The sequence below is a fragment of the Cyprinodon tularosa genome, unplaced genomic scaffold (genome assembly GCF_016077235.1).
Source record: "Cyprinodon tularosa strain WSP-4 unplaced genomic scaffold, ASM1607723v1 ctg1126, whole genome shotgun sequence".
Lineage (NCBI taxonomy): Eukaryota > Metazoa > Chordata > Actinopteri > Cyprinodontiformes > Cyprinodontidae > Cyprinodon > Cyprinodon tularosa.
Genome location: NW_024037922.1, coordinates 77,012 through 89,998, shown reverse-complemented (window position 1 = coordinate 89,998; position 12,987 = coordinate 77,012). Strand labels below are relative to the sequence as shown.

Here is a 12,987-nt window from a genome sequence, read left to right as displayed (position 1 = left end):
TGGACAGATATGGACAGATGTGGACAGATGTGGACAGATGTGGACAGATATGGACAGATGTGGACAGATATGGACAGATGTGGACAGATGTGGACAGATATGGACAGATGTGGACAGATGTGGACAGATATGGACAGATATGGACAGATATGGACAGATGTGGACAGATGTGGACAGATGTGGACAGATATGGACAGATATGGACAGATATGGACAGATGTGGACAGATATGGACATATATGGACAGATGTGGACATATATGGGTGAAACCAAAGTGATCATGCAGAGGGACCATAGTGGCGTAAATGATTAAGAGCTGACTCATATTTGTCTTTTTCTCTGCCGTTCTGAGGCGCTTTCCTTGGACTGAGCTGTGGGACAGATGTTCTGAGGCAGATGGGAGGGGGGAAATCTACCGGATCTGGATCTGCACGGGGTCTGGTTCTGGAGCACAGCTGGGATTCTGCTGCCCTGAACTGGATCCTAATGCAGACTCAGAGACGTTGATGCTCTTCTCCTGTCTTCCTTTGATCAGCTGCTAACTGGACCGGCTCCAGAACCAGAACCGGGTTTCGGGTGATAAAGGGTTAAACACCCCTTCCTCAGTAGACATGTAAAGCTGCTCTGTGCGTTTGGGGGATGATGTCATTGTTTGTAGTCCACCATAGAAGAAGATGGCCGCCGCCTTCATCCCCAGCATCAGTCTGAGCTGCAGGTAGGATGAACGGAACCGGCCGGACCTCAGATTGGACCGGGCTCTGAGCAATGGACCAGAACCTCGGAGGAACCCGGGAGCTCCGCTGCAACCAGAACCAGAGAGGAGGAGCAGGTGCGCTCCAGAAATGAGGAGGAGAGCGAACCGAACCGGTACAACCCGGAGATAAAGGCTTAGGATGATGGCAGCCAAGTCCGACGGGGTTCTGAAGATGAAGAGGAGCGACGTGGCCTTCACCCCGCTGCAGAACTCCGAACACACCGGTTCGGTGCAGGGGCTCCATCTGGGGGAGCAGAGCGGCTCCGCCTGCGCTCTGGACCGGGGAGGTTCCACCTCCAGCTGCCTGCTGGACCGAACCCAGCAGAACTCGCTGATCTGGGACTGTCTGTGGGTCATCGCTGCAGTCACGGTCTACGTGGCGGACGTGGGAACCGACGTGTGGCTGTCGGTGGACTACTACCTCCGCCAGCAGTACTGGTGGTTCGGCCTGACGCTGTTCTTCGTGGTTCTGGGTTCGTTTTCGGTCCAGCTGTTCAGCTTCAGGTGGTTCGTCACGGACTTCAGTACCGAGGACAGCTCCGAACCCTCCGGTGGCTGCGCCCAGGCGGACGGGAGCAAGCTGCTGCTGAGCGGGTCGGCCTCGCAGGGAGAGGTTCCGATCCAAACCCAGAGGCAGAGCTCCACAGCCAGCAGGAACACCGCCACCAACAGTACCGGGAGCTCGGTACCGGGCCGGACCCGCAGAACCCGCTCCGGCTCCTACTCGGTGTGCGTCTGGCTGAGCCAGTCCGTCCTCCACATCCTCCAACTGGGCCACGTGTGGAGGTAGGACCAGAACCCGGCCGGACCGGAACCCAGACAGCAGAATACGATCAGCCGGTTCCGTTCGATTCGGTTTCAGTCAGCCAGGATTTTAGTTCACTTTGATCGAGCTGCCAGGAAGGTCCATTTGGACCCGAGGGAACCAAAACCAGACCAGTACCAGAACTAGAAAAATACCAGAACCAGAGCAGTGTTAATGAGGCATGTTATTATGGGATTTCATGGAGCAAACAGAACCTCTCTCTTAGTTCTGCTCAGAACCTTTGCCTGGAACCAGGGGTCCTCTGGGAGGGGGTTCTGGGGGGGCCGAGCCCCTGAGCCCTGGATTCACTCCCTGATCTGTTTTCTGTAGTTTTACCGTCTGTTCTGGTTGTTGAGGACTGCTGGCTGAGTCTCCTTTGGTCCTGAAACAAGGCAGGAGGTCTTCCACATCCCTGGAAGTGTCTCCAGGGTCAGACTGAGGGGGAGGAGGTCTGTAGAATCCCACAGAGCTGCTCTGCTCAGGCCTTCAGGACTCTGACACCATCAGGATGTCCTCTTCATGCAGAGCATCCCAGCCTGTTGCCTCAAAACAACCTTGCAGGGTTTCTTCAGCTTCCTGTGACCATCTCTTGGTTGCCAAACAAGTGTGCGACCACTTACACTTGAAGAGTTTCAGTCTGGCTTTAGAGCTCATCATAGCACTGAAACAGCTCTGGTGAAAGTCACTAATGATATTCTCATGGCCTCAGATAATGGACTTGTATCTGTGCTCGTCCTGTTGGATCTCAGTGCTGCATTTGATACAGTTGATCAGAATATTCTTTTAGAAAGACTTGAATATTTTGTTGGAATTAAAGGAACAGCACTAGACTGGTTTAAATCTGATCTATCTGATCGAATTCAGTTTGTTCACGTTAATGACAGATCTTCCTCATGCTCAAAGGTTACCTGTGGAGTACCACAGGGATCAGTGCTAGGACCAATTCTCTTTACTTTATACATGCTCCCAATTGGTAGAATTATTAGACAGCATGGGATTAATTTCCACTGTTATGCTGATGATACCCAGCTATATCTGTCTATAATCCAGATGAAGCTAACCCATTACATAGATTACAGGCATGTCTTGAAGACATAAAAACCTGGATGACTCTTAACTTTCTGCTCCTGAATGCAGACAAAACAGAAGTTATAGTCTTTGGACCAGAGTCTCTGAAAAAGAAGCTGATTAGCCAGTCACTTCATTTGGATGGGATTAAACTGATTTCAGATAATAAAGTAAAAAATCTTGGTGTTGTTTTTGATCAGGACCTGTCATTTAAATCCCATATCAAAGAGGTTTCTAGAATTTCCTTCGATGGGAATTCTCTCTTACTTTTTAGATGCAGTTGGACACTTTTACAAATGTCCCTATTTCCTGGACAGGTCTTTATCCATCCAGTTAAAGTTGTAGATCCTGCTTGTTCTGATGATTTGATTGTTCTGTTCTTTCTTGGTTGTTTGTCTTCATTAATCGGCGTTTTTCTGGAGTTATCTGCTCACTCTGATCAGGTTGGACTTAAATGAAATTCTGTTGTTGCATGTCAACGTCTGCACCAGTATTCGACGCAGCGTCAATAGTGAACCCGTCTGCTTTGTCACAGTTTCATCCTTTAATTTCATTTCTTTTTTGATGTACTAACAGCGTATGTATCGTGGAATTAGAGGGACATGTTTCAGTCCATATTTAGCCAGATTGGGAGATTTTCCTCATAGCAGAACACTTGGGATGTTTGTATTTTCAGTGGGAGCTGGCAGGTGAGGTTAGCTCTGAAGGAATGGGTGGATGGATGCTACGTTTGGGTGTGTCGCTGAGCTGATTTTAGGGCTGAGTCTTTCTGCTTTTTCTTCTCCGATGTCTTTAGGTGTTTTCGGACCATGTACCTGGGAATACGCAGCCATCAGAGCTCTAAGACGGAGCGCTGGCGGTACCACTGGAGGATGGTGTATGAATTTGCAGATGTGAGCATGTTGCATTTGCTTGCCACGTTTCTGGAAAGCGCCCCACAGCTGGTGCTGCAGCTGTGCATCATCATACAGACGCACAGCCTGCAGGCCGTTCAAGGTAACACGCCCTTTCTCTCACCTGCTTTATTCTGGGACGTTTTCATTCTTTTTTAATGCCAATTTTATAATATTAAGATAACATTTTCTTATCAGATAAAATGATCTCAGGAAAAATGCAGTTACAGTAAATTATCTAAAAATCATTTAATTTTATTACAAACTTCTACAGTTCAAATGAATATAGGAGAATTATTAGAGGCACTAATCCGATGCTTGGATCGGATGAATGATGCTGATGCAGCCATAACCTTCCACCAGTTCGCCAGCGACCCGTTTGATATGTTTCCACCTAACAACTTGGAACTCATGAAAACAGTTAAACTTTTACCAATATAGATGTCAGACATGCTTAGAAAGTTTAGCACCAAAGCACAATGAACACAGATATAGCAGGATGGGAAAACAAAGGAGCTGCAACAACATACCTGAAGGCATCCAGAAGCCGTTTTATAAATAAAATCTTCAATTGACTCCATTCGTCCATAAGGCTCCATAGATTAAAATCAATCCAGCATCTGTTTTTTAACATCAGAAAAGTTTGCTGGTTGTAGCTAATGCTTAGCATCTTGCTAATAAGACTTTCCTCCAAAAACGTTTGCCTTTGATGTTTGGTTTGTTTGTTTTCATCACCTTCCCGCTTACAAAAAAAAAGTGTCTCCATCTTCTTAAGTTTAGCTCTGACTCAGGGACAGCCCTCCAAGTATCTCAAGCGCTCCTTGTCAGTCAACCAATTACGCGCCGAGTAGCGTTAGGGTTACCGATTAGTCCTGCTCTTATCGGTTCAGACCGCATGCCCTGTTTGGCTTTGTAGCCAAGAAATAAGGTTTCAAACAAGCATAAACTAAACAGATCCCAGAGCTATTTTATTTTTCTACCTAAAAAATGAAATATTTTCATGTACCCCTGCAATGCACTGGCGGACCACCAGGGGTCTGCGTAGCCCCTGTTGCTGTAGAGTGAGATCTGCTTGAACTATTGTCTTGAACTCAGGTGGATGCATGAATCGCCGCTCCCTCCGTTTGTGATCATTTGTCAAAGTTTTGTTAAATTTGTAAAAAGTTTCTGTCATCATCGAGTTATTTTATTGTGTAAAAAGGAGAAAGAAAGTTAATCTCTTACCTCTAAGCTTTCAGCATATCAGCAATCATTTAGACCATAAACAGCTTTTTGCTTCTTAAAAGGATCATTTCCTGTCAGAGGTGTCGAGGCGTCCTGCTCCATCCTGAAGTCTTTGTTCCTGTTCCAGGCATGACGGCTGCGGCCTCCCTGGTCTCGCTTGCCTGGGCGTTAGCCTCCTACCAAAAGGCTCTACGAGAGTCTCGGGAGGACAAGAAGCCCCTAAGCTACCTGGCAGTCATCATCCAGTTGTGTTGGCACTTCTTCACCATTGCAGCGCGGGTCATCACTTTCGCCCTCTTTGCCTCGGTGTTTCAACTCTACTTTGGCATCTTCATCGTCCTGCACTGGTGCATCATGACCTTCTGGATCGTCCACTGCGAAACGGACTTCTGCATCAGCAAGTGGGAGGAGATTGTGTTTGATATGGTGGTGGGCATCATCTACATCTTTTCCTGGTTCAACGTCAAAGAGGGATGCACAAGGTAAAACTCTTCACCCTCCTCTTCCTCATTTTTAAATCCGTTCTCTTTATTTCAGTCCAACCAGACAGACTGCGATCTGATTGCAGTAGCTCCGTTTACAGGAGTCCGATCCGATCTTAATCTTGGTTGGTGGGAAATTTAAAATCTCTGTTTGCAGAACCGTCTAGTTTCCTGGATTCGCTTTAATAGTAGAAGAAGAAACTGCCCCTCCTCCTCAGCTTTAGCTTCTTCCCGCCGTACACATTTCTTCTTCTTCTTCGGTTCTCCATTCGTGTTTTTGGTCTCAGCTGTACCATATGCTAATGCTCCTTAGCTACAGGTAGAGGGCAGGAGGCAGGTGTCATAAAATGGGGCAAATGGACCCAGTATTCAAAGTGAGACAGCCAGTAGGTAAGTTTATTAAAACAAATACAGACAGAACAGAAACGCGCTGCTGTGGAACTGTGACCGCAGCGACTGCAGGTGCGGAGTGCAACCATCACTGAATATGTAAAGGGAAACACAGGTAAGTCACCACGATCATCTGAACAGAAGATGATGATTAGAGTGAGTCACCTACCTGGTTTAACAGGAGCGGACAGATCCAGGGTCCAGGAATCCATCAGAGCAGGAAGGAAATGCTGAAACGCTCTCACCACAGGATGGAAAATAACTCGCCTGAGGACACTGGCTTAAGAATAAACTCCTGACTGGAAAAGGGAGAAAACCCTGGAACTAAACTAAAATAAAAAAAAACTGACTGATTGGAGAAACAGAAATTAAACAGGGAAGAAATGAAGAAAAAAAAAAAACAATGATCGCCCCTGATAGCTGGAACTGAGCCCAATATAAGGGAAACCTGCAGCTGGATGAGATGAGTGATAATTTGGAGATGGAGAAAGTTAAGCAGGTAGAAGTCATGAGTAATTTAGGTGAGCTATCAGGGCAGATCATGACAGCAGGTTCATTACATTTAGAGTCTCCTCCTCCACCAAGGAGAACCACGAGCAAAGGATGAAGGTTGGGAAAGACCACCTCTCTAAACCGAAATGAAATAACTTTCCAACTGAACCAAACCAGATTAGAATCTTCAGTCTGACATGTTTACATGAAGCATGGAAACAAAGTCCAGAGGATTGTTTTTAACTTTGTTGGAATGACTATGACCTGGATGATTGACAATCTTCACCAATGAGATGGACAACATGTACAGTATTCTTCTGGCTTTGGAGGCGGGGCTGTCAGAGTTAAAATCCCGGCTTTGGGCTGTTAAACATCCAGGAGTTAGACCAGGCCCAGCTAGCTAACAGCTCACAGCCACCTAGTCCAGGGGCATGTCCATGAAGTCCCCTGGACGTAGAAGACTTATTCCTAGATCCTGCCCACCGATTACCACCAACTATTCTGTGTTTTTTACTGGCTTTCCCTCCTCAGTGACACATCCATCGAGAAGCCAACCCAGTGATCGGCAGCTCCACTGTCAGAAACATCAAATCCTCCCTGAAACTGTGTCCGGATCAGGTTAAATGCAGTAAGATTGTTATTCACGCTGGCGGTATTCACACCCAGTTACGCCGATCGGAGGTCACTAAAATTAGTATTGCTGTTTGTAAGCAGAATGTTGTAATCCGTAATTTTCTCCGTCCCCAGATTGTGTAGAGTTCCTGTAGATGTGTAGAATGCCATTTTCTCTACAGTTTCTTAGCGTTATGCTTACAAGTTCTTTTTTTTAAGTGGCTACATTGTCTAAAGTAACAAACAGAGAAGTAGTAACCCCATCAACAACATTGTTAATTTGTGAAAGGGAAGGATTTAAATGGTTGGCCCTACAGGGTTTTTCAGTGATACAGAGGAGATAAAAAGTGGAACAGATTCTCTGACATTTATTACTGCATTATCCAATAGTGGTCAGAGAGGACAGGGCTGTGAGGAAATACTAATTTTCTTCACATCAGTACCATATGTAAGCACAAGATCCAAAGTATGAAGATGAGAATGAGTAGGACTACATCAATAATTAAGCTTTACTGATGAGTCAAAAGAATAGAAATAAGTTTACAGACCAAGAAGGCATTTCTGGAATGTTGTGCTTAATATCTATCCCACAATATATGAGGACATGCGTTTGTATTTCCTGGTTCGCTGTAACCTGTTCAGGGTGTTTTTGTATCTTCATCCACCAACCAGTGGCTCCATTGGAATGAAAAGCTAAGGTTTTGTTAGCCTCTAAATAAAAACGTTACTCCGAGTAAACTCAAACTGCTCCTCTAGCCAGTAAGTGATAGAAGAGTCACTCATCTCAAGTTAAACGCTAGATTGTTTTTAAATTATTCTCATGATTGCATCAATTTTGTAAACACCATCCAATTGAGTTGTTGCCCTTGTGTCTCATGTGTCTGTGCAGATATCGGCTTTCCATCTATTATCTGGTGGTCCTGGTGGAGAACACTACCCTGAGCGCGCTGTGGTTCCTTTACAGATCACATAAAACCACTGACGCCTTTGCAGTCCCAGCTCTGTGTGTGATCTTCAGCAGCTTCCTCACTGGTCTGGTGTTCATGCTCATGTACTATGCTTTTTTCCATCCTAATGGTGCTCGCTTTGGGCGCTCTGCCAGTGGCCAAGGGCTTGATCTGGATTCCACAGCCCAGTTCTCCACTCTACCCTGTGATGGTGCAACCAACTCCCTGCGCTCGAACCGAGGAGCCACTTCAACCTTAGAGCGAGAAACTGGGAAGTACTCGGAACGCGATAGCTGTATCCCAGTGTTTCAGGTCCGACACCCGGTGCCGTCTACGCCGTCTTCACGAGCTCCACGCCTGGATGAGACAGTGATCAAACTTGACCTTTGTAGGAACCAGTACCCGGCCTGGGAGCGTCACGTCCTGGACCGCAGCATCCGTAAAGCTATCTTGGGTCTAGACTGCTCACTTACACCCCCGCGTCTGATGTACAAGGACGATGCTACGGTGCATGAGCGGCTGGAGTACGAGACCACCTTGTAGTTTTCACTCTGCTGTGGAAGCAGGAGAACGGCACCATGGGGTCAATCTGAGGGTTTTTTCTGCAGAAATGGTTCAACTGAAAGCAAGAGCACAAAGTCCAGATCTGCTTGAAAAAAATGTCAGTGTTGAACACCGGGACGCACATTCATGGAGACTTTCCTTTTTCCAATACATGAGAAGAAATGACGACAGGATGGTAACAGGATGGAGTTATTGCTTTGTTAGTGCCAAAAAAACTTCTTGAAATCTCCTTTAGTAGAAAAAAAAAAGTAAGCAGCCATTAAAGTAGCACGTATGTCCAATCATTTCAGGATCTCTGGATAAAGCCGTGTAAAATGGACAGACGGCAATAAAAGGCAGAGGATAGAAAGAGGAGGCTGGCGTCTCAGTAGACGTCCGGATGTGTCGTTCTTGTCCTCAATATGAAGCATCATTTGGTTCAAAGAGGAGGTACTGATAAAAACAACCAGAGTCCTGCATCGGTTCATTCTGTCTCTGACGTGTGTTTGTTTTGATGACCCAGTCTATGTTTGTGTGTGACTGACTGGGTGCAGAAAAGCAGAGAGGTTCTGGTGCTGACTGCCTGTTGCATGCATGAATTTACTCTCTGTTGTCGCTTAGTGATGCTAATCCCAAACCGAAGCCAAGCAACTGGAAAAACATGTCTGATCGGATCATTTTTCCACAATTCAACAGGTTTTCTATTGGAAGCTGGACCTAAAAGTGCCATAGAACCCATAGATATCCAGATAGAACCCATAGATATCCAGATAGAACCCATAGATATCCAGATAGAACCCACAAATATCCAGATAGAACCCATAGATGTCTGGATAGAACCCTCACTGCGAGCAGGGACCTTCTTATGCAAAAACAGACTCTACGCTTCAGTAGCACAATGGTCTACAGTCGGTCTGTAGACAGTCTTTATATAGATTTTCAGCAGTAAAACAGTGAAGCTGGCAAAGCTGTTTAGATCCAACAAGAAGAGGCTTTACTGCGTCACCATCAGTTCACCATCAAAAACAGTGAAAGTTACATTTCATAACATTAGTTCAAAGCTTCTGTTGGAAATAATAAAGTTTGTGAAAATTCTGCAGATTTCGGTTTCTGTTCCCCGACTGAGACCCAGTGAGAGAAGCACAACTGGTTCATCATATTGTACAAAGATCCAGGACATGTTGTGTATTAGAAGTAATTACCTGTGAAAAGATGATGTTTAATAACAGAAATAGCATTTTTTTCTTCAAACGTGTAAAAATAAAATGTTTCTTTCAGGTTTTTAAAAAGTTAAGAAGATGTAACTGTTGTGAAATATTGTTTTCCTTCAAGACAGTGGCGGCTGGTGAAAAATATTTTTGGTGGGGCTGATATAGCCTAGTGTATGTCTCCATCTAATCCGGAATAAGAATTCAAATAAACAATTGGACAATACATACAATTTAACAGTAATGATTTAATTTACTATATAATAACAGTAACAGTGATGATTTGGGTCACTGTGACGGGGTTCTTTGGCCTCCAAGAATCCAGGCTCAGTCGGGTTACCGGTGTTGGTGATTTATTGTGCTCAAAAACTCAAAACAGGGTGCAAAAGAAACTAAACATGTACAAGATCCTCTGGGCCTCAGCCTCCCTCCAGTTACCAGCAATGTAACAAAGAAACAGAAAACAAAAATTGCCGCTTTTCTTCCCACAGCCCTCATTAAATAGTTTAAGCCCCTCACCTCAGGCTCTCTTATTTCTGATTTCTTCTCATTAATCAGTTTTGTCCATATATTACCTCCACAAACAATTGATGTACAAAAACAAATAATTTTTACAACTTAATTCTTTTACACAGATTCATTGACTTATTCAATTACACCAAACTGGGTTTGAACCCAGCAAAGACGCAGCCAGACTGAAGATGACAAGTCCCCGTAGCATAAACACGTACACCCCCCCCCCCCCCCCCACACACACACACACACGGCTAACCCCACTGAAATATTAAGTGTGCACCCTCAATACGCCAGCAGGTAACCAGGAACAGCTTGTGTGTTTTAAGTTCATGGAGCTACTGGTCTCAGCGCGAGCAGATTGGTCCTCACAAACACAGTATAACAGGAATGTGTGTGTGGCGCGCAAAGTTAGAGAGGTTGTTTTAAGCGACGAGGTGGATTCGTCACAGTCACAATAACCATGACATGAAATGTTCATATCCTACAACAGGGATGTTCTTCTGGCAAACGGGTAGATAAATAAGGATCTCACCGAATTTGGTGGAAGCTGCATCTCGTTCGTTACATTCGCCATCTTCCCTCTAACTGTCTGCACCTGCGCTTGGGTTCAGAAGCCTGTTAAAGCGCAGTATTTTCAGCGCCCCAAGACCATAAAGTTCCGAGACGCTGATTGGCCATTAAATTCACCTAGCAATAGTACATGATTGACAGATTCTCTGCAAATGTGGGTCAGTCTGATCAGCGCCCCCAGAACAGAGACGGTAGGAGTCTGTCTGTGGAAATCCACAAATTAATGACAGTAGATAGGGAAATGTAGTTTATATAATTTGTTTTGCTTATAGGTACACAGTCTAGAGAGTAAAACTGACATTTATGAGTTAATTTCTAAAAATATATTTTACGTTTCTCTCTTCTTATCAGGGGGGGCGGTGCCCCAGCGCCCCCTATGGGCCGGCCGCCACTGCTTCAAGAAAATAAAAACAATATTTGAAGCATCTAAAGATTCTGAATTATAATTGATATTGAAATAAAAAAACAACCAAGGGTGATTAAATTATATTTTTTCCAGAAGGTTCCCTCTAGAGTTCTGATCGGATTCCAGAATCCAGCCGACTCCTTTGGATCTGGATCTGACCTCTGCTCCTTTTTCTGAGGAGGAGGTGCAAACGTTTCTGCTTGAAGAGCTAAAAATCAAAGACTGAGAGATTTTAAACAGTTTTATTTTAATAACACTAGTGATGTTTTAGATGGCTGTCACACTTTGCTGCTGGGAGTCATTTTGAACAGGAGGTGCTGTGAAAATAGACCTATGAGCCTAGAGACTTATTAAAAATACATTAAATAAAAGCCGTATAAGAATCAGATCAGAATCAGACATACCTTAATAATCCCAGAGGGAAATTACTGTTGTTACATGCTCCAGTTACAGTTTTATATATATATATATATATATATATATATATATATATATATATATATATATATATATATATACGTATATCTATGCATATGTAAACACTTAATCCAAATAAAGTGATAAATCCAAATAAAGTCATACGTGGCGTGCAAAAATAGTGCATGAATGTCAGTTATGGGGGGGGGTGTCTGAATCACTTGAGGGAGGCGTTATAGAGGTTGATGACTGGGAGGAATCATTTCCTGTGGCGCTCTGTGGTGCGTCTGGGTAGGAGGAGCTGGTCTGCTGGACCCGTGTGTCACGGAGAGGATGTGAGTCTTTTGAAGGGTTCATCCTCGTCCCTTCAGTGCATTTCAGGTAGACTGTATCTCAACCTCTAGACATTGCTGATAACGGTCTCTCAGGTAAAGGTCCAACTCTTAGAATTAGCTGCAGTCAGTTGTTTATTCAGTGATCAGTCGGATGCTGGTTTAATCTTAGAAAAGATGGAGGATAGTATTCTGTGTCATCTGTTGAACCATTATTAAATGGTTGCTGCTTTGATGACTCTATGGAGCAGCGGCACCCGGGGAGCAGTGTGGGGTTAAGGGTCTTGCTCAGGGACCCAGGGGCCTAAACTCAGAACCTCTGGATTCCAAGCCCTAACCACTAGGCCAAACCCCCCCAATGATCCAGACTGAAATCTGGATCATCTGATTTTGGGCCCCCTGGTTGAAGGCCACTACTATTCTGATCAGGGCGCATCAGACGGTCTGCACCCTGTCTTTGCTATCTGGTCTGCATCCTGAGGTATCAGGGTTTTGGAGGACTAATAGATTTGGCCAGATTCCTCAGGTTTTCCCCAAACAGATGCCCTATTATGTGCAGCTCAGAAAAACAGGAGCCAGTATTTGAGGAGGAACCTCTGCAGGAGGAGACAACAGGGAACACGTCTATCTGGTGGACGATGATAACGAACCTGTGAGTCACTAACCTGGTCTTACAGTTCAGTCCGTGCCCAAAGGAAGAAGTTGGTTCCAGTCTGCTGCCAGCAGGATGTGGCGGGTGTCCCCCAGAGGTTGATAGCTCAGAGGTCGGTGGACAGGCAGGAGATCAGAACCGAGCAGCCGAAGGAAGGCAGGATAATGCAGACGGTCGAGCCAAGTTCGGACTCTGTAGTCAGAGCCAGGAGAAGAGGGGCCCAAAGAGATGCCGAAGGGAAATCCAGAACCGAGTCAGGATACAGTTCTAGGTTCGGCTCACAGACAGGTGGAGATCCAGGAGGAATCACAAAGACAGGTCAGGCAAACAGATCAGAACAGGAACAGGCAAGTCCAGAGGTCCAGAGGTCCAGAGGCCGAAGGGGTCAGGATCAGGCAACCAGAAACACTCAACTACTTTAGACTTAGACAAACTTTATTGTCACAGAGCGACACACAGAGTACAAAACGAAACTTCATTCAGCTTTCAAGACATTTCTTTTTTAAAGTGCAGCAGTGATAAAAATATAAACATGGTCATCAAATGTAAACACAAGACTGCGATATGATGTAGAGTTTTTCGGAAAAAAAATTTCCCCCCATTTTATCCATCAGTTGATCAGTGTGATGGCGGTGGGGAAGAAGCTGCTGCAGAACCTGCTGGTCCTGCATTGGAT

The 12,987-nt window shown here is 45.1% G+C and overlaps 1 protein-coding gene across 2 annotated transcripts; it reads left to right on the top strand.

Moving 5' to 3' along the window:
- Positions 1-404: 404 nt before the first annotated feature.
- Positions 405-8,466, top strand: xkr4 (XK related 4). Of its 2 annotated transcripts, none has more exons than XM_038301602.1 (4): positions 405-1,540; positions 3,424-3,623; positions 4,872-5,226; positions 7,610-8,466. In XM_038301602.1, exons 1-4 carry the CDS (start codon positions 894-896, stop codon positions 8,208-8,210), a joined length of 1,803 nt encoding a protein of 600 aa, XP_038157530.1. In that variant the 5' UTR covers positions 405-893; the 3' UTR covers positions 8,211-8,466. The 2 variants fall into 2 exon arrangements, with proteins under 2 accessions (XP_038157530.1, XP_038157536.1); XM_038301608.1 differs by having other exon boundaries at positions 3,424-3,653; positions 4,878-5,226.
- The last annotated feature ends 4,521 nt before the right edge of the window (positions 8,467-12,987 follow it).